Source organism: Anastrepha obliqua, chromosome 3, assembly GCF_027943255.1.
Source record: "Anastrepha obliqua isolate idAnaObli1 chromosome 3, idAnaObli1_1.0, whole genome shotgun sequence".
Classification (NCBI taxonomy): Eukaryota; Metazoa; Arthropoda; class Insecta; order Diptera; family Tephritidae; genus Anastrepha; species Anastrepha obliqua.
In genome coordinates, this window is record NC_072894.1 from 137759649 (window position 1) to 137783511 (window position 23863).

The 23863-nt window shown below is 34.5% G+C and overlaps 2 protein-coding genes across 2 annotated transcripts in view; one reads left to right on the plus strand and one right to left on the minus strand.

Moving 5' to 3' along the window:
• LOC129240426 (procollagen-lysine,2-oxoglutarate 5-dioxygenase) overlaps positions 1-23863 on the plus strand; it is a 40938-nt gene that overhangs the window by 4471 nt on the left and 12604 nt on the right. The window contains exons 2-8 of the mRNA XM_054876211.1: positions 479-570; positions 18294-18433; positions 18499-19036; positions 19101-19232; positions 19287-19408; positions 19663-19764; positions 19836-19961. Of these exons, the coding sequence (XP_054732186.1) occupies positions 479-570; positions 18294-18433; positions 18499-19036; positions 19101-19232; positions 19287-19408; positions 19663-19764; positions 19836-19961 (1252 nt within the window). The remainder of the gene's footprint in view (positions 1-478; positions 571-18293; positions 18434-18498; positions 19037-19100; positions 19233-19286; positions 19409-19662; positions 19765-19835; positions 19962-23863) is intronic.
• LOC129240428 (immunoglobulin domain-containing protein oig-4) lies at positions 21158-23175 on the minus strand. The gene is made up of 4 exons (XM_054876213.1): positions 23029-23175; positions 22871-22942; positions 21507-21656; positions 21158-21448 (listed from the first exon to the last, which is right to left on the minus strand). Exons 1-4 carry the CDS (start codon positions 23128-23130, stop codon positions 21290-21292), a joined length of 483 nt encoding a protein of 160 aa, XP_054732188.1. The 5' UTR covers positions 23131-23175; the 3' UTR covers positions 21158-21289.

Here is a 23863-nt window from a genome sequence, read left to right on the forward strand (position 1 = left end):
GAATGCCATTGATTGTTTGTCCTAAGCCCAGTGCACCTTATCTACAATCCTTAGGTGGAAAACATTGGTTTTTAAGTGCTTACGAGTGGCATTTTATGCGTATTTTTTGTTAAGAGAACGAGTATCCTCGTAAATCTAATCGAGTGATCCACCTTGACATATTTCTGGATTAATTGAAATTCTACCCAAATCCTTAGATTCTTAATTACAATTATAATTTTTTGCGTGCAAATTTCAATGTTATTAAAGTTATGCTAAAAGATAATTTATGGCAAATTTACATATTTTCAATTTTTCTATCTACTAAAGCACAAATCTTCAATGGCAATAAATTATTTTGTGACTGTAGAAAACTCAATGCAAAATTTGTCACTTATGCATTATGATGCACTAAAGTCTAATAAAATATTTCTTATAAACATATGTACATACATACATATATACCTAACATTTTTCTTCGATTTCTTCATAATTTTAGCGAAGCACATTAAAGTCTTTACCGTAGCGACAGAACGCACCGACGGATATTTGCGTTACTTGCGTTCGGCACAGCGTATCTATGATATTGAGGTGAGTTAAAATATTTTTAAACGTTTTAAGAGACTAAACAAATATATTCAAATAAATAAATGTAGAGGAGTCTAATTTGGGAAAAAATTAATGTTTTTGTTTTTTATATTATTTTATTTTATTTATTTAGTGTTTCGATCTTAACAAGGGATACTTATACCTATACCTATACTTATACTTATACTTATACTTATACTTATACTTATACTTATACTTATACTTATACTTATACTTATACTTATACTTATACTTATACTTATACTTATACTTATACTTATACTTATACTTATACTTATACTTATACTTATACTTATACTTATACTTATACTTATACTTATACTTATACTTATACTTATACTTATACTTATACATACTTATACTTATACTTATACTTATACTTATACTTATACTTATACTTATACTTATACTTATACTTATACTTATACTTATACTTATACTTATACTTATACTTATACTTATACTTATACTTATACTTATACTTATACTTATACTTATACTTATACTTATACTTATACTTATACTTATACTTATACTTATACTTATACTTATACTTATACTTATACTTATACTTATACTTATACTTATACTTATACTTATACTTATACTTATACTTATACTTATACTTATACTTATACTTATACTTATACTTATACTTATACTTATACTTATACTTATACTTATACTTATACTTATACTTATACTTATACTTATACTTATACTTATACTTATACTTATACTTATACTTATACTTATACTTATACTTATACTTATACTTATACTTATACTTATACTTATACTTATACTTATACTTATACTTATACTTATACTTATACTTATACTTATACTTATACTTATACTTATACTTATACTTATACTTATACTTATACTTATACTTATACTTATACTTATACTTATACTTATACTTATACTTATACTTATACTTATACTTATACTTATACTTATACTTATACTTATACTTATACTTATACTTATACTTATACTTATACTTATACTTATACTTATACTTATACTTATACTTATACTTATACTTATACTTATACTTATACTTATACTTATACTTATACTTATACTTATACTTATACTTATACTTATACTTATACTTATACTTATACTTATACTTATACTTATACTTATACTTATACTTATACTTATACTTATACTTATACTTATACTTATACTTATACTTATACTTATACTTATACTTATACTTATACTTATACTTATACTTATACTTATACTTATACTTATACTTATACTTATACTTATACTTATACTTATACTTATACTTATACTTATACTTATACTTATACTTATATTTATACTTATTATATAATAAATATAAATACTTTGAGTAAATCGAAATAACATAACTTGAACCATTAAAATCAAAACAACTAGAATATACAAATGGAGTAGAAAGTTCATGGTATAAGAAAAAAATATTATATCTTAAATAAGCTTCAGAATAAAATAAAAATACAAATATCTGGTTAAAAAAATATTAAACAAAATTATCAATTTAACAATAAAACCACTCACATTCTGCCTTGTATAAACTCCTGGAAGTTTCTCATAAGTATAGCTTTTCAAAATTTATTGCTGCAATGGTTTATTTGACAGCGAACATCAGTAATGATGGCTATCTCAGTTCTATTACTCGTATCAAAACATTGACAATAAAAAAAATTTAAATACAAATATCCAGATATTAACTCGAGTTGTTAAAAGCTACTTTTTACTAGACAGCGCTGACTTTCAACATTAATAGCTATAACGAGTTTCTTTAGAGTTTATGTATAAAAAAATGTGCATTTGATTGCAAACAAAAAATAGCAATTAAAAATTTAAATAAAATTGGTTCCATAAGCGATATAATCACAAAAAAAAGTAGAATAGGAGGGGCCGGAAATTCACATTAGATAAGTGGACTATTTTATGTGATTTTGGTGAGAAAATATTCCACGCAAATTATAGAGATTTTATAAATGGCGATTACCGTAGAGTGATAGTATTGATTTTTATCAGCGAATGCCGGACATGGAAACAGAAATGTTTTAGGTATATGAAATTGCAGCGGACGGAAGGTACGCTGAAAGAGAAAAATGGTGAGGTGATTAAAATACATTATTCATTTCTTAAATTTTTTGTTTGTTCGAATTTATTCATTTGACGGGTGGTATTAATAATTTTAATAATCTGTTATACGAGTATAATCTGCTAATTGGCAAAAAAAAAAATTGATAATGAGTTATCACTTTGCCTTTTATTTTTAATAATTAATATAATTACAAATTTGAAATTACTAAATTAATATCATAGCACTAGCCACCAGGGCTGGACAATCGAATTTTATTTGACCAACTCATTTCTTGGAAAAAAACCCTAATCTAATGACGCTTAATGACTGCTTTTGTTAAACCCATGGACATTTTCAACTGACTTAAATGTAAAACAATTCTAATTTTATAAGGCATATAAAAAGTGAGGATCTTCAAGATAATCTATTGGTCAGTTGAGTCTAGGTCAGTTTCGCGTTAGTACGAAGGTTGTTGAGAGTTACCGAGAGTTGTTTTGAGTGCTCAAAAACTCACTTGTGTAAGCCGATACGTGAGAGCTCGTATTGTCTTGGTGAACGATGAATCGTCTTCGACGGTTAATTTTCCTTAACTCTCCGAAAACTTCTTTAAACAAATAGTTGTGCACCCGTCAGAATTGATTGTTTCAAGCTTCTCTAGCGGTACAGTTGCGGCATGACCAGATTTTCCGAAAAAAAAACAGGCGACCCTTTGCCTTGAGATGCTTCTTACCCCAATAACTTTTATTGGATTAAGCTCATCCTGGAATACCCAGACTGTTGATTGCTGTTTTGTTTCCGCCTTATATGCATAGATTCAAGATTCGTCATCTGTTACGATGTCATAGACGTGCTTTGAACCACTACGGCTGAATTTCTTAAACATTTCTTTACACCAATCGAACCAAATTCTTTTTTGAGCAAAGAAAACAAATCTTCTTGTGCGCTGCTTCTATTAATAGCCAAGGATGCCTTTATCTCGTGATATGTCACATGAGCATTTCGCGTTTTCATTTGGTGCACAATATTGATTGTTTCTGGCATAGCTACCGTTTTTTGGACGGCCTTCACGAAACCCATCCTGCATTGAAACTCATTTCACCAACGTTTCACAGTGCTTAAGTGTGGTGCTTCAACGCCGTTCGAAGGTTGATCGGTGCACTCTTGTCTCGATAATCCACGTTGGAAATCGTAATAAATCATAGTACGAAAATTTTCACGAGTTAACTCCAGCTTTTGGGCGATAGAAATTTTTAAACTCACTGAAAAAAGAGCAAATAAAGCTCGTGGGTGAAAACGTAATATGTAAGCTTATGATGATGATGTTGCTGTTCTTTATGACTATGAAATGTCAACTGCCATACTCCACACTCCAAATGCAAATTTTTGCCATCCTGAAAGTAGCTGAATGGATAATCGAGAAAAGATGGAGCGGGAAACAGATTGGAGTTTTCAGTGACAGATGCCGCACTGAAGGCCCTGGAGAACGCGAAGCAAACCTCAAAGATTGTTCAAGAATGTAAGAAGAAGCTTAATTCTGTCGACAGAGCAGACTTGTACTTATATGGATTCCAGTACACTCCGGTGTTCAAGGAAACGAAATTCCCGATGAATTGGCCAACCGTGGATCAGCGGTTACTCACAAGGGCCAGAGCCAATAATCGGAATCAGTTCCGCAGGAATCATGAATTCGATCAGCGATTATGTATGCAATTTAATAAAGAGCGATGGTCCGGTTTAGAACGCTACAGAACTGCAGAATGTTTTGTAAGTCCGGACAGAAAACTGTCAAACTTTCTATTAAAACTTAGAAGGAAACATGTTCGGTTGATAGTCGGTATTATTACAGAACACAACGCATGTGGTCAGCATATGACCACCAGTGGAATCATTAAGGACCCGATGTGCCTGTCTTGCTTGGAGAAGGCGGATAGCACTGATCACTTTATTTGTGAGTCCTGTTTTTGCTAGAGGAAGGCTATAGAGGATATTTACAGACTTGCCAAAGAATCTGGGAAATTCACACAAGTCTAACTACCTTTGTCTCTGTCTCTATTCTTTCCTATCTCTTTCTCTGATACTTTTCTCTCTTTCTCCTTGACTGTCTACCCTCTCTCCGGAGCTCTAAATACAATGGCGCTTTTTAGCCGGAGTGTTTAAGGAGCCACCAAATCGCTTGGTGCTCTTTGGCTCGACCTATTCAAATTTCATTTCAAGTGATAGCCCAGGATACAAATCGTGAAATGCAGATTTCTTGCTGAGCTTAAAAATACCGAGAATTCTTTGTCATTTAGTCAATGAATTTTAGTTTTTAGAAACAGAAATCTGAGGGTGTTTGATATATTTTAGCCATGTAGCATTTTGTGCTGTTTTAGAGCCGGCAAATTTATGATAAAAAATACCAAACTTTTCGATACAAATATCGGATTACAGCTCATCACACGAATTTTTGCAAAGTGCAAAATATAAAAGGCGATATAAAATAGAAAAATATAAATTTATTTCGTTAGAAAAGAAGGGTTAATTTAAATGAAATCAACAAGACCTGAAACAGGCTGGCTTATACTCTTTGCTTATTTGTAATGGCTATGCGTTTACGTATTTAGTCGAAGACAATTTTTTTGTGCAATATTACATACATCACTTGAAAAATATACAAAATTTCAAGGAGATTCTCTTTATTTCTCCTGTTTCATTGGCTAAGATGTAAGGCCTTTTCGCCTACAACAGTTTCAGTTTCACGCAGTATTCATTTACAAATGTATTTATATTTACGGATATCTCCTTGATCAAGCATTGTACAAACATACTTATGCATATGTATGAGCTTGATACTTGATTTCTTGCAAAAAAAAAAAAAAATTGCCACTTGCTTTGTTCCTACAAATATCCATTACTTCAAGCTACCAAACAGTCTCGTGGCTACAAGCAACGGCTGTGAAAAAACATGTTTCTTTTAAGACCAGTCTTCCACCACTCGACTAGCCGACCAGCTACCGCCGCAGAAAACAAAAGGCGGCCAAAACAAACAACTAAATATTGAATATCGTCGTTTGACACTGAAATTCGCTGAAGTCAATAATACTTATAGTTTCAACGGATCCAGAGGATGACGTCTTGAGCGCGACTGGTTGGCTAACTGAAGTTTGATAGTTCAAATGCTAATTAACAAGTTTTATTCCTCAACTTATTTGCATATATTGTGTTAATTGGTTATCAGGCTTAAATTTAGATAGACATTTTCGCCGCCATGGTGGAACTGGTTCGTTTCATATACTGACGTACGTACATACATGCATACATACATGATTTTGATTCTATTTTAATGTATCAATGTTTTTGATAATTTTGATTATTCTTCGAACACGATTTTCATTCAAATATACCATCATAAATTGTTTGATCGAGCCGGTTAGGAGAATAAAGAAGCGAAATCATAATCATAATAAGAAATAATAAACAAAACCGAACTAAAGCAGTTGTTTGTGTGTGGAATTAGAACTCGGTCGCTATATGAGAGTACATACTTATATAAATGTATGTGTATGTAAGTACATAGTACATATTCCACACTCAGTAGCCATGTACATATGTGCATATGTTTTTAGCATTACAAATCTGATGCAGCGCAAGTCAAGTGGACCGGCGTGGCGCATACAGCAGCATCCGGCGCGCTGGAACACATTTAGAGCATCTGTTCATCCATTCACACATATGTATGTTCTCAAATACAGTAGGAATAGTAAATACATTTTTTTTATATACACACATATACTTACGTATATTTACTATGTATATAAATTTGTCAAAAAAATTTCTGACGCGTTCTAATCATTTCGTGATTTCTCTACGTACAAATTCTGTATAGAGAGTGTACATACATACATACATACATGCCTTTGATCACCTATTCTGTGGATTATGGTCACGTAGTCCAGCCTATTTCTGCGTTTGATGTTTGATTAACCAATTCAATGAACTTTTTCTCTTAAATAAAATACTCGTATCCGTAATGATTTTAAAGGCTTTACTGAAACTTTGATTTATCATTGAAAGATAATTATCTGTGCGACAGTGAAATTATACTTTTATGGAGACCTAGTTCAACTTGTAGGTATAGAAAAACTAAGAAAAATGGTATAGGAGAAATTTCCAATACACCCCTAAAATCTCATTTTATGGCCATAAAACCGTGTTTCAGTAGGTTGATGTGAAGAATAACTCCTAACTTCGCCAATTTCCATCCGATTTCGAATTTGCTTCTTTAGTTCGAAAGAACAAAAACAAGCCTTTTTGACAGTGTGTTGACATTTTTTCTGAAATGACAACTGACGAGACTGTAGGCGGAAGTATTTGGAATTTTTTTATTTTTTCTCTATTTTTTCAACTTTGACATAATTTTTACGATATTATCCGATATTGAGGATTTTTTTTAGTACACTACTGTTATAGTAAATTTAATTTTGTGTCGAATGAGTTATACTTGACTGTAATTGAATTTAAACTAATAGAGTTGTGTGAGTTTTAAGATTTCATTTTTTTTTTACTACGAGATTTGGAACCCCAAAGGAAGCCGCAGACGTGGAAGGCCAGCAAATACCTGGAGACGACTGCTGGAGTAGGAAACTCGCGCCATGCAGCTTAGCTGGAATGAAGTTAAGAGATTAGCCGAAAATAGACCCGAATGGAAGAAATTCGTTGTTGCCCTATGCTCCACACTGAAACTCTAAGAATTTATGTTGATGAAGACTATGTAGGTAGGTGAAATGGTCAAAGTACCAGACTGGCACTTCTCAAGTAGCTCTAAAGGGCCACAGCTTCTGCAATGGGGATTAAAGGGTAAACCCAGCTTTTCTGCGTCAAATTACCGGTAAGCATAGCTACAATTTTGGAAATTGAATGGCATGGCGTCCACAGGACTTTCTGCGTCCTCCGTCTATTGTACTGAACCCATAGGAATTTCGAAATAGATAAAATAGATAACAAAATAGCGCTCTGTGGAAATCTTCACCTCTGCTTTATGGCAGGGGTGTAGATTCGTCGTCTACTCAACTACTTCATCCCAAATGATTCAAATAGTAAGAAAATCTCTCATGCCAAAAAGTGCTACTTTGGACTAAGTAGCCAAGTAATAAAATCCTCTCTCGATGAACAATGAAAACGCTTTATAAGGCTCTTACCATGCTCGTCCTAACATATGGCGCAGAAGTTTGGAGATGACAATATCCGATGAGACCTCTCTTAAAGTGTTTGAGAGAAAGATTCTGTTTAAGATTTTTGTACCTTTGCACGTTGGTGACGGCGAATATCGTAGGCGATGGAACAATGACCTGTGTGAGCTTTACGACAGCATAGACGTAGCGGCTTCGTTGTCGTCATGTCGTCCGTTTGGATGCAAACGCTCCGGCGGTATGCGATGCGGTACCAGCTGGGAGTAGTAGAGGAAAAAGAAGCCCTTCTCTGTGTGGAGAAGGATTTGGCTTCACTTGGTGTGTCCAACCGGAACCGGTTAGTTCGAGAAAGAAGTGTCTGGCGCGCTCTGTTAAACTCAGCCAAAATCGCATAAGCGGGTATCGCGCCAATCCAGAAGAAGAAGATCTAAGTAGATGGACATTGTGATACATTTTTCTGAAAATTGGTTTATTTATAGACTTGAGTGAAAAAGGAATAAACTGAAAAGATTAACATTTTTCTTTTATATTATATTTTTGATTGCATTTAATGCTGAACATTTTGGTATATATTTAGTTTTTAGCCCGGCGAGTATGATGGTCGAGAAGATACTGGAGTTTAAAAATGTACAAATAAAGAATTTATATTTGCCTAATTTAATTTCTTAAAAATTCAATGTATTACAATTTACTATGCCCCTGTTTCTATCCTTTCTTCCTTTCCTATCTTAAGTTACAATTGATGGTATCGCAATAAATGCTTTTTCATGCCCAACTTTACTTTAAATATTCTTTCAACATTTGTACATCCGAAAAAGTTCAGCCAGTTGCTAACCTCTTTGCAGCACCGGCACTTATAATAGGCTCATTTTTCAAAAGGTTTCTGGTGTCAGATAAGCCACTACCGTTTGACTAGCTTAGCTTTGCCAGGTTGCGCTTATCAGCTACTGAAAAGTTTCTTGTTCGTGATTTTCATGAAACTTCTGTTTTATGTGTTGATCGCACGACATTTAATACAAACAATAATTGAATTAATTTGTCGAGTGCAGGCATCTCACAATTGTTTAGAATTAGACAAGCAATATTGTGGCATTTAAAATAAAAATAGCTGATTATTCAATTATTTGTGCACAGAAGTGGCGGGAATGGGGTCATTTGAAACCACTTAGTTGCTATAATAAATTTCATTTTCTGGTGCTCTACTTACTTACATCTATAACCACAACCTGTTATTTTGGCTTAAATTATGCGAGTCTTATGTGAATGTGATATGCTTATATCGTGCAATTTCTTTTGACAATGCCAATTTTCAAATAATTTAATCTACTATGGCCTGGCTGTTACAGAATTCGGTAATGCGAGAGCTCAGTAAGTAAAAGGGGATCATTGAGGAGTCTTTTATTTGTTGTTTAAGGGGGACAACCACATTATGAGGTTGATTTTTAAGGGGTTATAGGTAGTCAGGAGCTCGAAAAAATGATGATTTTCAATAATTTTTGTTTGCTAGTCAATTGCTTTATTTTACAAAAATAAAAACATAGCAATAGTGATGTATGATGTTGATGTTCGGCTTGAAATTTCAAAAGCAAAAAGAAAAAAAAATGTATAATTGTAAAAGTTCTCGCTGTTTGTGTGGAGCCCGTTTCTCTAGAATTCCCTGGCGGTGATCATCAGAAGTCCCTAGAGATTCATCTAAAATCAATCGGTCAAGAGAAATTAGTTTTATTAATAGATAATCTTGTGCCTGATCGAAGCTTTTTTTTTTGTAAATTAACACTAGGCGGCCTCAGAAAATATTTTTAAAATTTTCGAGAATAAAACCGACAATTAATTGTTAAAAAACAAAAGAAATTTAAAAAACAAAATCCTTCGTTCAAGCACGAGTTTTTCATGTTCTTCAAAAGCAGTATACATTTTATTAAAATCTTCCAAGCGGCTTTTAGTTACACTGATCACCAGTTCAAAAAACATAGTTTTGAGAAATTCGCATTTAAAGCTAGCTACTTTCTCTCGAACACTTCGGAGCGCTCGAGCGTCCTTTGTTAATTGTTGAATAATGCTGAAAACAGTGACCGACGTACGCAGTCCCTTACCGCAGCCTCTAACGAGCACAAAACTGAGCAAAACTCATCCCGCGGGGAACAACTGCGTTCTTTTAGTTACATATTTACACAATACATCGGTTTGTGTGTGTATGTGTTTGGTTGTATCTACACAATGTTGCCATCACACTTTGCTTACACACTTTTTCACACATCCACGTTATTAGTTACAATTTTTCATTGTTTAATAAATCAAAGCCAAAAAGCAACAAATACAAATAGTTCATTTATCTATAATTAACATTATTCAGCAGTGTTTTTAAGTTATTTTAATAAAAATTATAATTTTTCTAAGTTTATTTTGTAAATGATTTCGAAATGTACTGCTTGGCAACACTGTGTGGTGAGAGAGCAATCAGCTGACAGGGTTCTACGGAATTTTTCAAAAATCGTGAAATAACAGGTGGCGCTAAAGTAATCCTCCTATCAGAAAATGCTATAAATTTTGCGATTGGCCGCTAATGTCAGTTCTGTTTTGACATTTGTGTAGTAAACACATGCGAAATACACGTTAATAAACATTGTTAGCTGTTAGCTGCTGACCGCCAATCGCGTCAACATACGCTCAAGCCATCCTTAATCACCACCAAGAGGAATATGATTTTTCATCAAAAATAATCATGAGTGATGAGACCCATTTCCATCTTAGCGGGTACGTAAATAAGCAAAATTTACGCTTCTGGGGCACTGAAAATCCGCGGTGTAACCCACGAGGAGCCATTACACCCGCTCAAAGTCAAGTATGGTGTGCCGTTTTCGCTGGAGGAGTCTTCGGACCTTTTTCTTCGAAGACGTCGCGGGCCAAACGGTTACTGTGAATGGTGAGCGCTACAGAGTAATGATCAACGAGTTCTTTTTGCCGCAACTTGATGAGTTGGGATTGGAAAACATGTGGTTCCAACAGGACGGTACAACGGCACTCACTGCACGTGCCACAACCGATATGCTGAAGGATGCATTTCCCGGGCGCCTAATCTCCCGTTTTGGCGAATTGCACTGGCCAGCAAGATCGCCTGATCTGACCGCTCCAGACTTCTTTTTGTGGGCCTTTTTGAAGTCGCGGGTTTATGTCAACAAGCCTCAGACTCTTGCAGCTCTTAAAGACAATATCCGTCAAGAATGTGAGGACCTATCGCCGGAAGTTTTGGCCAAAGTGATGGAAAATGCCATAAAAAGGGCTCAAATGGCAATCAGCTGCGGCGGCGACCATTTACATGACATCATATTCTCGACTTGATGTAAAAAAAAACTAAAAGACCAAATAAAAATAATCCACAAGAAGAATCAAAGTTTTTCATTTTTTTTTTTTAATTATAGCCAAAAAACATCGCAAGGTTACTTTTGCGCCACCTTGTAAAATCTACGATACTACGATACGGAAGGAAGTAATTTTTCATTTACATGGGGTTCTCATTAGTTTGACGGTAACAGCTGACAGGGGACTGCGTTTACGTCGGTCACTGTTTTCAGCATAACTCGAAAAATATTTGTCGGATTCACTTCAAATTTTCACACAATATTTTTAAGATATTATACTTTGAGAAAATGCAAAAAAAATCCAATTTTTTGTTAATTCTGACTACCCCTAACCCCTTAAGTTTTTTAATGCATTTCTTTTTTAATGGAAAAATGATTTGAATTAATTCTGTGCATTAATTCTTTTAGCAATATTTAAAAACTAAAAGAGTTAGAGTAATTTGGAATGAAAAAGTCCAAATTATCTTCCGTTTTTTTCTACGTTAAGACATGATAAAAACTTTAATCACCCAAATGATGAACATAATTACAATGTTAATAAATAACTCGAATGGACGAAAGTAATAACACAAAAATTCTTATCTGGAATGCAAATGGACTAACTCGGCAATATTTAGAGCTGAAGCGGATTTTAATTGACAGAAAAATTGATATTGCGTTAATTGCAGAAACACATTTCACAGAAAAAAGTTATTTAACATTTCCCGGATATAAATTATATGCAACTAATCATCCCGACGGAAAAGCTCATGGAGGAACAGCCATTATCATCAAAACAAACATAAAGCATACTGAACGACTGCCCTATGTGTCACCTCACATCCAAGCAACGTCTATACAAATTGTTGACAACAATGGATCCATAAAAATATCCTCTATCTACTGTCCACCACGACACTTGATAAAGACGGATCAATATGATGATTACTTTAAGACATTAGACAACAGATTCATTGCCGGAGGAGACTTAAACGCAAAGCATACTGACTGGGGTTCAAGGTTGACTAATAAAAAGGTATATATTTAATTAACGCAATACATAAAAAAAATTGCAGGTTTATAAGTACGGGTGAACCAACTTACTGGCCTACGGATGTTAAAAAAATTCCAGATATAATCGACTTCTGTGTAACAAAAAATATTAACCATAACCAACTGAAGCTTAAACCAAGTTATGAACTATCTTCTGACCACTCGCCGATAATACTTAACTATACATCAAAAATAGACCCTATAGAGATAGAGATAACACCCCAAATATTTACAAAGACTGACTGGGATGAGTATCTAAAACACATCTCCCAACAACTCATTCTAAGTACACCTTTGAAAACACAACTTGACATTGAGCGTAGCATCATACATTTTAATGACATAGTTATTGACGCAGGATTCAGATTCACATCGCAGCAAAAATATAGCGCACAAAACACTTCAAATGACATTTCTATTAAGAAGCAAATCAAGGAAAAAAGAAAATTGAGAAAAAGATGGCAAACAACCAGATCTCCTGCAGACAAACAGAGGTTAAACTTAGCTACAAAAAATTGGAAGGCTTGTTTATGTGACATAAAAAATAAGGAAATTGAAAAATATCTAAAAAATTTAACTCCTACACATGACACAAATTATTCCTTGTGGAAATGTACAAAAAAGCTTAAAAACCAGATAAAGCATCAACCCCCACTAAGAAAAGATGACAACACATGGGCTTTTACAAATGATGAAAAAGCAGCGACATTGGGAAATTATTTTGAAAATGCCCTATCGAACGATGAACATAAACAAATTGACACGATTAGTAATGTTAATACTGATACCATCACACAAATAAGAAAAACAAGCACCCAAGAAGTTATATTAAAATAAAATAAAAATCGAATTAAACATAAAAAAGCACCCGGATATGATATGCTGACAGGCAAAGCATTTACGGAGCTACCAATTGAGGCTTACATATTCCTTAGAAACGTATTTAATGCAATGTTTCGCTTACAATACTTCCCAAAAGTATGGAAAGTCGCAGAAATCATTGCGCTACCAAAACCGGGTAAAAACCCAATAGCTTTAACTTCATATCGACCTATAAGCCTACTTCCGACTATATCTAAAATTGCAGAAAAACTTTTACATGACAGAATTACCCCAATATTTGACACGAAAAACATCATTCTAAATCATCAATTGGGTTTTCGAAAAAAACACTCAACTATCCAACAAATACATCGAGTTACACAAAAAATATGTTCAGACATGGAAAATAAACGATACTGCGTTGCTGTATTTTTGGACGTCGCAAAAGCTTTTGACAAAGTTTGGCACAAAGGCCTCTTGCATAAAATTAGGACAATATTACCACTCGACTATTATTTAATTATCAAGAGCTATCTTACTGACCGATGCTTCTACATTAAATACAATGACAAATACTCACATATACATCCAATAACAGCAGGAGTTCCTCAAGGTATCATTCTAGGACCACTGCTATATGTCTTATTTACCTCTGACATACCACTCCCAGACGAAACTAATTCTACTATAGCAACATTCGCAGACGGCGCAATTTTATTGTCATCTGACAAAAACCTCTCAACCGCAACAACAAAATTACAGATGTACACCATCAATGTAAAGAAGTGGTTTGACAAATGGAGTTTAAAAGTAAACGAGGACAAATCTGTACAAGTAATATTTACGACAAGAACAGAGATTGCTGCTATGCCGATTAAGCTCAACAATAAACATATACACACTGAAACATCTGCAAAATATCTTGGAATCCATCTGGACTCAAAACTAACTTGGAAAGATCATATCAAAAAGAAAATAAAACAAGTAAAGAAAAACTTTCGACAATTGCATTGGCTAATAGGCATAAATTCTAGGCTCAATATTTCCAACAAACTTTTAGTATACAAGGCGGTCATTAAACCAATCTGGACCTACGGACTTCAAGTGTGGGGAACTGCTAAAAGAACTCACATAAACAAAGTACAGCGAAAACAATCAAAAATCTTACGTATATTAACAATGTCCGACAGGTACACAAAAAATGATGACATCCATAGTACTATTGAACGTAGTACCATTAATCGACGAAGAAATAAAAGCCATATCAACAAGGTATTTTAACGAAATAAACCAGCACAAAAATAGAGAAGTCAATACACTCTCACAACTTGAAAGAAGAACTTTACGACGTCTGAAAAGAAAACGACCAATTGACCGATTAAATTAAATATTAGTTCTCGTATGCTAAAATGACTGTTCTATATAAAATGTAATTCTTTTCCTAAAATGTAATCGCTGTATTCGTCTTGGCATTGGCCATGATGAAATATATTTAATAATTTTCCTAACTAATTTTTAAAAAATGTACTAGATGTTAGTATGACAGATGTATGATTAATGTAGGAATAACAAAATAAAAAAAAATAAAAAAAAGAAAAAAAATATATAAACAGCCTGTTCAAAGTGGCACAAAATTAATCACCCTTTGGGAAGATTTATAATTTTTGCAAATGGCGCCGTACGTCAATAGTATTTGGCATTTGTGAGCTGCATTGAACAGCTGCTCAAAATCTTTTTTTAACCCTTTTTTTGGAATTGGTGAATAAGTTTTCTCCTTCTGCCTTTTAAATTTTTTCAAAAAATTTAATTATTTAGTTTTTGCAAAAATTTCTTTTTCTTCAAATCGGTGAATAAGTTTTTGTTGAAATGGATAATATATCACAAATCTGGTATCACCTATATCACCCAGACTTCATGTCATTTATGTCAATTCATTGAATACACATTTTTTCACTTCCTGGTTGTTCAAATGAAGAAGAACACGTTCGAACAAGACTCTGCGATATTTTTAATAGTTTTCTCTTCCAGTTTTCTCCCATTTTTTCAAATATTTTTTTTCTCAGCTACTTTAAATTAAATTAGATTTGTGGGGGGTTGGACAAGTCCAAGCACTCAGTCAGGAGACCATTGTACTACACCCGGATAGATTTCAGTAGAAAGAATAGAGATAGGAAAGATAAAAGGTGGGTGGTAAGACGGATAAATTAGTTTGAGATCACTCTTCCTCAAATCTCTTGCATTCATTGATGAATCTTAAGAGATCCGAAAGAGGACGAGTGTTAGCTTTATCCATACTCAGTATATCGCAACCCAATATCTTAAGTCTGATTCTGGAAAACGCCGAACAAGCACAGAGAAAATGCTCTGCAGTGTCGTCATCCTCAAGACAGGATAGGCATATGGGGCGACCCCCAGGGCAGCCATATGCTGATCACAAGCGTTGTGCCCTATGATTACACCCACCAGTACTCTCAGGTCCTTTCTATTGAGTTTTAGGAGAAAGGCCGCTATTTTCCTGTTTGGTTCTTTCACAAAACACTTGACTACTCTGCACGAGTTCAACCCAGACCAACGTCCTCCATGGGTAGACCTCTTGAAGTCGTCAATCCATAGTTGAATCGATGCGGAATTGACACCTAGAAAGGCTTCAGGGCCTAGTGGCATACTTGCAGAGCCTTCATTAGCCAATTTATCACCTAACTCGTTCCCTGTAATACCACAACATCCAGGCACCCAAATAAGGCTAACTTTGTTGTGTTTTGCAACACTGCTTAGTTTTGTCTTACATTCACCGACTAACTTCGAAGAGCAGCGTGGATTAGCAAGGGCTTTCAGTGCAGCTTGACTGTCTCAGCTATTAATACAACTATTACATTTTCCCAAAAAAAAATATTTTCTTTAAATTGGGTAATCATAAAAGTAGCATGAGAAATACGCGTTTAAAAACTCTAAAAGAGCTCACGGTAAAACAAGAGAGAGAGTTCCGTTTAACATCCGTAGATAAAAAAATTCTCGAATTTCGTTTAAAGGAATTTCACCCATACACTTAAGTATTTATACGAGTATTAACGGTTTTTGCAATAAAAAATCAGTTTTTGAATGAAATCAGTACAATGTCGTTGGGCGCCTTAAAGTCATAAAAGTTTAGAAATCAAATAAAATTCATCATAATTTTCTTAGCATTGACTTTATTTGAAAGTTTATTTTTAGCACTTGATGCTTAAAAATGATTCCATTAGCTGCCAGATGGTTCAACGCCGTGGATTTTTTGTCTTATAAAATTAGCAACTTCATATGTCGCCACAGAAAACAGCCTAAAGCTGTGATATTACACCACCCTGGAGACCTGTTAACAGTGCCACTACGTAAAGTTATGCGTTAAGCGCATGATTTCTGCAAAAATTGATCGTTAGCGCACAACATTCTGACCGCCATTATCTTCGAGAAAAAATGTCAATATCAGCCCACAAAGCACAACGAACAGTGAGATTTTGTAGATGTAAAGGCTTCTAGATTTTTTACAAACCAAAACGGACAATTTTGCTTCTTTACGTTGTAATTGTGATAGAATTTAGTCAAATCGTATAATATAAAAAAATTGTTTTTTGTTTTATTAAAATCAGGGATCAGCAACATTCTTAACTTTGCATGATAAAATGTCTGCTAAATTGACTGTTACGTGGTTTCGCCTGGTCAAAACAAAAAAACAAAAACAAAACTACTAAAAAACATACCCTTTTTCAATTCAAATTAAACACAAATTTTGAGTGAAACCTCCAAGTGTATTTCTGTTCGTAGATTTTCCCATGTCCAACTCAGACAATTTTGATAGTTCACGTACCCCTTTGAATGAAAATGACTTTCATCTGAGAAATGGTTTTGTACAGAAAAACTTATATATTGTGAAAATTTTTGATACGGTTCCCGAGCGAAATCTAACGCATTTTAATATAGAAATTGTATATTCCTATCTAACTTCTGTCAAAAGAGAACCCATCGAACTGTCACAGCTGCTAAAAGAAGATACTGCTAAAACAGAAGCTCGAACTTGAAAAACTTATATAATTATAATTGGCACAAATACTCTCTTTAAGATGCTTGGCCGCGCTTATTCTTGCGTGCCTTGATGTTATCCTACAGTTTTATACCGCCGCCGAATGGCAGATGGTTCGTTCTTATGAGAAGATTTCATATCGCCGAAATATTTTAGGAGGCTTAGCATAGTTTACGAAGAGGCGACCACTATTAGAAACATCTTTTTCTATCATTTGCGGTTACGTATTTAGAGTGGGCATCGCGATCAAGCGGAATGGTAGCTATGCACAAACCGCTAAGCTTTGCTTTTTTATGTATATATAAAGGGTGATTACTGCGTCGTCCTTTCGGCGAGCAATTTATCTTTCGTCTCGGACCAGTGGATTGGCCGATTGGTCACCAAGATCGTGTGATATCACACCTTTGCACTTTTATTTTTGGAAGTATCATATGTAAAGTCTAACTGCTTTGTGGACAAACCCGCTTCGATTGAGGGATTTAGAACCCAGCTTTAGTAAGTTTGTCCACGAGATACCGACCGAGGTCGTCCAGCGAGTCAGCATTTGAAAGCTATTATCTTTAAAAAATAAATGTCATGAATGGTTCTACACAAAAAGAAATAAAGATTGCCCAATCAATTTGAATTTCCATTCCTTTATTTCAATTTAAAATCCGATACTTCTAAATTGATCACCCTTTATACATACAGGTATATAAATAAACAAGTGCATTATCTGTGATTGAGTTTGTAAGCTTCTTAAAATGCTATTTTCAATCATTATAAACGTCTTTTTATTCTTTTTGTTTTAAAATTTATGAGCTTTTAAAGTTGTCTAAAAGATTTGTATGCAAAATAATGTGATAAAAATTGATTGGATTATATTTGTGAATAATTGATTTATTAAATGTTAACAAATCAAACTAGCAGCGAAATAAAGCATCAACTAGGGAAAGCTGAGTTTAATGCACTCCGTCAAACACAAAACAAAAAAGAGAAAAATAGTGAATTTCTGTAGCTAAATGTGGTTTGTTGTTAGTCTAATATGTAGGTGTTAAAACCGTTACAGTTTAATTGGGTGGTATTTTGTGTTAGTCTATAATCGTCTTTACATACATACACACATGCATACATATGCATTCTCTGCCCAGTTTATAAACAGAACTTTTTCTTATTCACACTATTTACAGGTCAACGCCCTTGGCATGGATGAGGAGTGGAAAGGCGGCGATATGAACGGTTTGGGTGGCGGCTATAAAATACGTTTGCTGCGTGAAGCTGTCGAGCCATTCAAAAATGAAAAAGACACAATTATCTTGTTCACTGACAGGTATTTAAATATTCAATTTGTTTCACTCTCAACTAAACTAATTGATTGCGCTTCTTCCTTAATAGCTACGACGTCGTTTTCACCGGTGGCCTTAAAGATATCTATCGGAGATTCAAGGAATTTGGCGGCAAAGTGATCTTCTCCGCAGAAAAATTCTGCTGGCCTGATTCGGACTTGGCTAGGAAATATCCACCTGTCTCGGAAGCCAATGCATCGCCATTCCTCAATTCAGGCGCATTCATTGGCTATGCACCACAGATCTATAGCATTTTACAAGACGAGGAAATCAAAGATGATGATGATGATCAACGTTACTATACAAGAATATTCCTTGATACGGAAAAGCGCAAAAAATTGGGCATTCAATTAGATACGCACTCGCGTTTGTTTCAAACTCTGAATGGCGCACGTGGCGATCTGAAGCTGGATGTGGATTTGGACTCGAATGAGGGTAAATTGCTGAATATTAATTTTATGACTGAACCTGTTATTATACATGGAAATGGACCAAGCAAAGTAGAGTTGAATGCATTTGCAAATTATTTAGCGAAAACTTTTAATGGCGAATGTCTCATATGTCAGGAAGATCGCTTGGAATTGGATGTACGTTTGTGTATACACTTTGCGATTTATTGAATTGAAAAGCTTAAGCAATTTTTAATTACAGGAAAGTAAACTGCCCATCATTTCCATGGCGGTAATCATTACACAGGCAGTGCCTTTCTTCGATATGTTCTTGGAGAAAATCGAAAACCTCAACTATCCCAAAGACAAATTGCATTTGTTTATTTACAGTAATGTGCGTTTGAATTATTTTTACTTTTTTCCGCCTTTTTAATAATTACAATTGTAGCAAAAATTCCACGACGATATGGCGAAATCGTTCCTAAAGCGGCTGGAGCAGGAGTATCGCAGCGCGAAAATTGTGTTGTCGAGCGATATGTTGAACGAGCAACAAGGACGTGAATTGGCGCTGTACGTCTTAACCGTTCCAAACCTTTGGTTGCACACCAGGGTCTGGCCTTTTTTCGTACTGCTCGAGGATCTTTTTTAAAAGGTTATATCCATAAATCGATAGAAAATTCAATTTTAGGAAGCACCTGGAAGCTAAACTCGTTAGCTATAAGTCGAAAAAGCCAGTGTGGCCAGACCCGGGTGCTCAACGGAGGGTTAATATGCAGTAAACCCAAATTGGTTTTTTTTTTAATATAATTTATTCTTCTTTATAGTCAACAAGCTAAGAAAAAGCAGTGCGATTATATATTCTTTGTGGATGCTGATGTACAAGTGGACGATCCGCAATTGCTACGCGAAATGTTAATAATGAATAGGTGCTTGCTTTTGCAAAAAACCATTTGCCACACTTACGCAAACTAACTTGATTTCATATTTTCCATGCCAGACAATTTGCTGCGCCGGTGGTAAGCAAATACGATGAATTATGGAGCAATTTCTGGGGTGCGCTCTCCGATGGCGGCTATTATGCGCGTTCACATGATTATGTCGATATTGTCAAAGGCTCATTTACGTGAGTAAACACAAGTTTCTTTTATTTTTTTTACTTAACACGTTGGCTGCCACGTCGCACGTTTTCGTACGACACCTAAATGTTACCCTGAGGCCACGTCGCACATTTGCGTGCGATACCTAAATGTTACCCTGAGGCCACGTCACACATTTTTGTACATTTTAATATGAAATTTTACATAGAATTTGGATTCTCTGGCCTGTGGTGAACATTTTGGTGTATTTCCCATCTCCGTTGTGTATTTTTAATGGTATTTTTTTGGATAATAAAAAAGTTGTAAATTAAAATTTGTCTTTTTATTAATTCTTTTAAAAATTAATTCATTTATGAACAAAAGAAATATAAAAATATATATGTATGTAAATTCAAATGGAAATCAGTAGAAAAACAATAAACTTAAAATTAAAAATTCTATTTTTTAATGGAGTTAAGTGCAAAAATTAATTTTTCTGGTGGGAATATTTAGGAAAACATTCTACACATAGTTGCGGTTTATTGGGCAGTAGGTGGTGGTCCTTTTCAAGCTCTTTCTGGCTGTTACTCTCTCAGCAGATTTTTTTGACATGGCATAACACAATACACAAGCACGCCTTATTGTTTTTCCGTTGTCGTCCTTTCTTTTTTCTATAAAATGTTTTCCTTTTGTTATAGGTTCTGGAGACATGAAGTCCTTTTTATATATTATAAAAGCATTTACGACAGACATTCCTAGTAACAGTTCAAAAGCCACTTTGCGGTACCACTTAACACCTCTTCTGAGAGTGGTGGCGTAGGCGGTCATTTGATCGGATATATCAACACCTAATTTGGCTTTGTTGTAATCAATAACAGCAAGAGGTTTTTCAAAAGCTCGTTGCCTTCGCTTCCTGGTAGAAAACTAAGTAAAATAAACTAAAAATATCAAATACAACTCGAAAACTACAAAAAATCACTGTCGCACATTTTCGTGCGACGTGGCCCCACAACATGTTTTATGATCTCCCAGGCCATGTCGCACGAAAATGTGCGACACAAAAAAACCATTATAACTGCAAAATTAGCGACCAAAATAAAGTCGCGAGTAGTCAAAACTTATTTTTAGGCACTAAGAAACAAAAAAGAACATAAATAAGTTGTTGGCCTCAGGTGACCAAAATTGTTAAATGACACTGCTACTGAACGATCAAAATTCTAAAAAGGCTTTGGCAGCCAACGTGTTAAAGTTGTTACTATATATATATTTTTTTAAATTGCACAAAATCCATACGTACTAATTTAGCTATACCAAATTTTTATACTACTTGTGAAAAATACTATATTTTATAATAGAAAAGAAAAACACTTTCATACTAATCGAAAGCAATAGAGAAATCTGTCTTAAAACTGCGTCGATCAATTGAGTACATATTATCAGCGGTGCATTCATAGAGACCGGCATCCATTTGTGTGGCAGGGTCGATCTCGATCTTCGACTTGACTTTATCTTCGCCAATGCGCCACTCATGCACCTATGAAAGAAAAAGTTTATTGAAAAATAAGCACAAACATTTACTTCACTGCACTCACATGCATGTAGAGGTGTTGGAAAATCTCCGTACCATCCTTGTACCAGGTAATGTGCGGACGTGGAGTTCCTTTGGCTATGCAAAGGAAAGCGATTTTATGACCCAACACGTATTCATAATCGAAATGTGAGGCTTGCAGAATTTTAGCACCCTAAAAATATATTTAAATTGGAAATGCAGAGGAGGTATATTCTATACATATAAAAAAAAAAAAAAATTCTATACATATAGTTTATGAAAATATGAAAATATTTGTTTGGGGAAAAAGAAATCCATTATTTTCTCGCTAGATTGGGATGCCGTTATCTCTTCTTCCCATACAGTATCTCTTTTTTCGTCAGCAATTTTATGTGTTGGCAGCAGTTTCAATGCCTGCATACTTGACAAGAAAGTAAAATTCCCTTCAGCACTCTTTCCAACAAACGATTTGAGGAAGTAAATAAAAAGTCATCCGGTCAAGAAAGAGGAATCCACATTAAGTCAATCAATTTCTCGTCGAAAAAGAAATTAATTATTTTCTTGGTAGATGCCTGTAGTGCTCGATATCTTGTAAGGTGTGGATCAAACAATTTAAAGTTTGTGCTCGTTGACAAGCTGCATTTCACACTAAAAATATGCTTTCATTGTTTTTAGTTTGATCCATTCATTTGTCAGTCACAGGGTGTTAGCAATGGAAGTCGACAAATAGAAATTTCGGTACATTGCCAGTTTTTCTGTGATAAAGACGAAAATGCGAGCCAGACCGCTGAAATTGTGAAAGGTGTTTATGGGGCCGATATTGTAACAGTAAGCAGCTAATTACGTGCAATTTTGGTTTCGCCGATTCCGTTCAGGCATTTTTGATGTTAAAAAAATGTCGATAATGCCGATAGAATCACATAAATAATCGAAGTTGACCGACATGTGAGTAGTTGTAGCATCGCCCAAGATCTAAAGATTGACCATAAAACAGTATTAAACCATTTGCGCAAACATTTTACGCAAAAGTAATGGATTTCTTTTTCCCCAAACTACTCTAGGCTTACAAATTAAGTGTTTAGAAGCATTTAGACGAATTCAAAAAAAAAGAACAAATGACTCGACCAAATAAAAACCAATCGTTCCCACGACAGTTTGTTCTACGTAACCGGAACGACTCGGACTTATATCCGGTCAGGGACTGGCACTTTCCCCGTATATGCTGCTACAAAAATAACAAAGAAATAAAAATCAAATTGAAATAAATCAAAAGCTTTCCTTAAAAAATCAGTGCAGTTGTTCAACGCGAAATTAAATTCTTTAAAATTCCTCTTTAGTGAACTCCATTTGAAGCGAAGCTTTCCACTATTAATTAAAACCACATTTGCAATTATTTTTTTCACTTACATTGTTATTGTTGTAATACTGATCCGATTCGGGATCACGATATTTGCCTGTTATAGGTAATCCTATTTGTACCTGCAAATCGAAAGCACCAGAAATATCACATTTTAGGTATTTAATAAATACGAAAAAAAAATTGTTTGTGCTTTTCCAACACTCACTCTCGATTTGGTGCGTCCTCGGCCACGTCCACGTCGACCATCGCACACTTGACAGCTTAACATGAACACCCCAAGGCAAATCAAGACCAATTTTACATTCATTATTACGTAGTAATTGATTAAAATTGGAAGTGATACAAAAACAAATGTTTGAGAAATTTAACAAACCAAATTGAAAACTATAAAATCTTTGCAAATTACAATTTGCCCGTTTTTAAAACTCTTTCGTTGAAAATTTCATAAAATATATAGTAAAGTCTTGAAAATCCGCACTAAATATTTGCAATTTCTTTTGGGTTCTTGTGTTTCAAATTATGGCTTAGTACATTTCGGCTCGGCTCGAGTGTGCTAACACTTTAACGCGCTGTACGCTCGCCCGTTTCGATTGTGGCCGCCTTATCGCTTGCTGTACGCTCCAACCAAATAAATACGACTAAACGTTCGGAATATTGTGAATCTGCACTAAATCAAGCCTTTCCATACTCAACACACAAAATATTTAGTAATGGTGCGGTAGTTAATGGTGCGTGCGGGGTGATAGGGGCTAATAGGCGCGCAGCATGTTGCTGGTTAAATTTTAAAATGGTAGCTTTTAGTAGGGGATGCAAGTTAGTTGTTGTTTTTGTTTCAAACCTTTGCACCTATCTGGAAATCTCACTCTCGGTTGTTGGCACTTATGGGTATTCATATAGATTTAGTGAATAGTTGTTTCAAGTGCCGGACTGACTAAATGATGCAAATCACTGGCACCCTTCCGCATCTACCCGCTTTGTAATTTTCAATTTTCAATTTTCTGTTTTTATTTTTTTTATTCCAAGCATTTGGCGGTACAGTG

What these genes read in the sequence shown, in the direction of transcription:
- LOC129240428 (XM_054876213.1), bottom strand. Translation starts at nt 23,130, where the DNA reads ATGAATGTAAAATTGGTCTTGATTTGCCTTGGGGTGTTCATGTTAAGC. An exon ending in AGTATTACAACAATAACAAT is followed by an intron (nt 21,657 to 22,870) that starts GTAAGTGAAAAA and finishes ATATATTTTTAG; the next exon opens with GGTGCTAAAATTCTGCAAGC. An exon ending in TCCAACACCTCTACATGCAT is followed by an intron (nt 21,449 to 21,506) that starts GTGAGTGCAGTG and finishes TTTCTTTCATAG; the next exon opens with GTGCATGAGTGGCGCATTGG.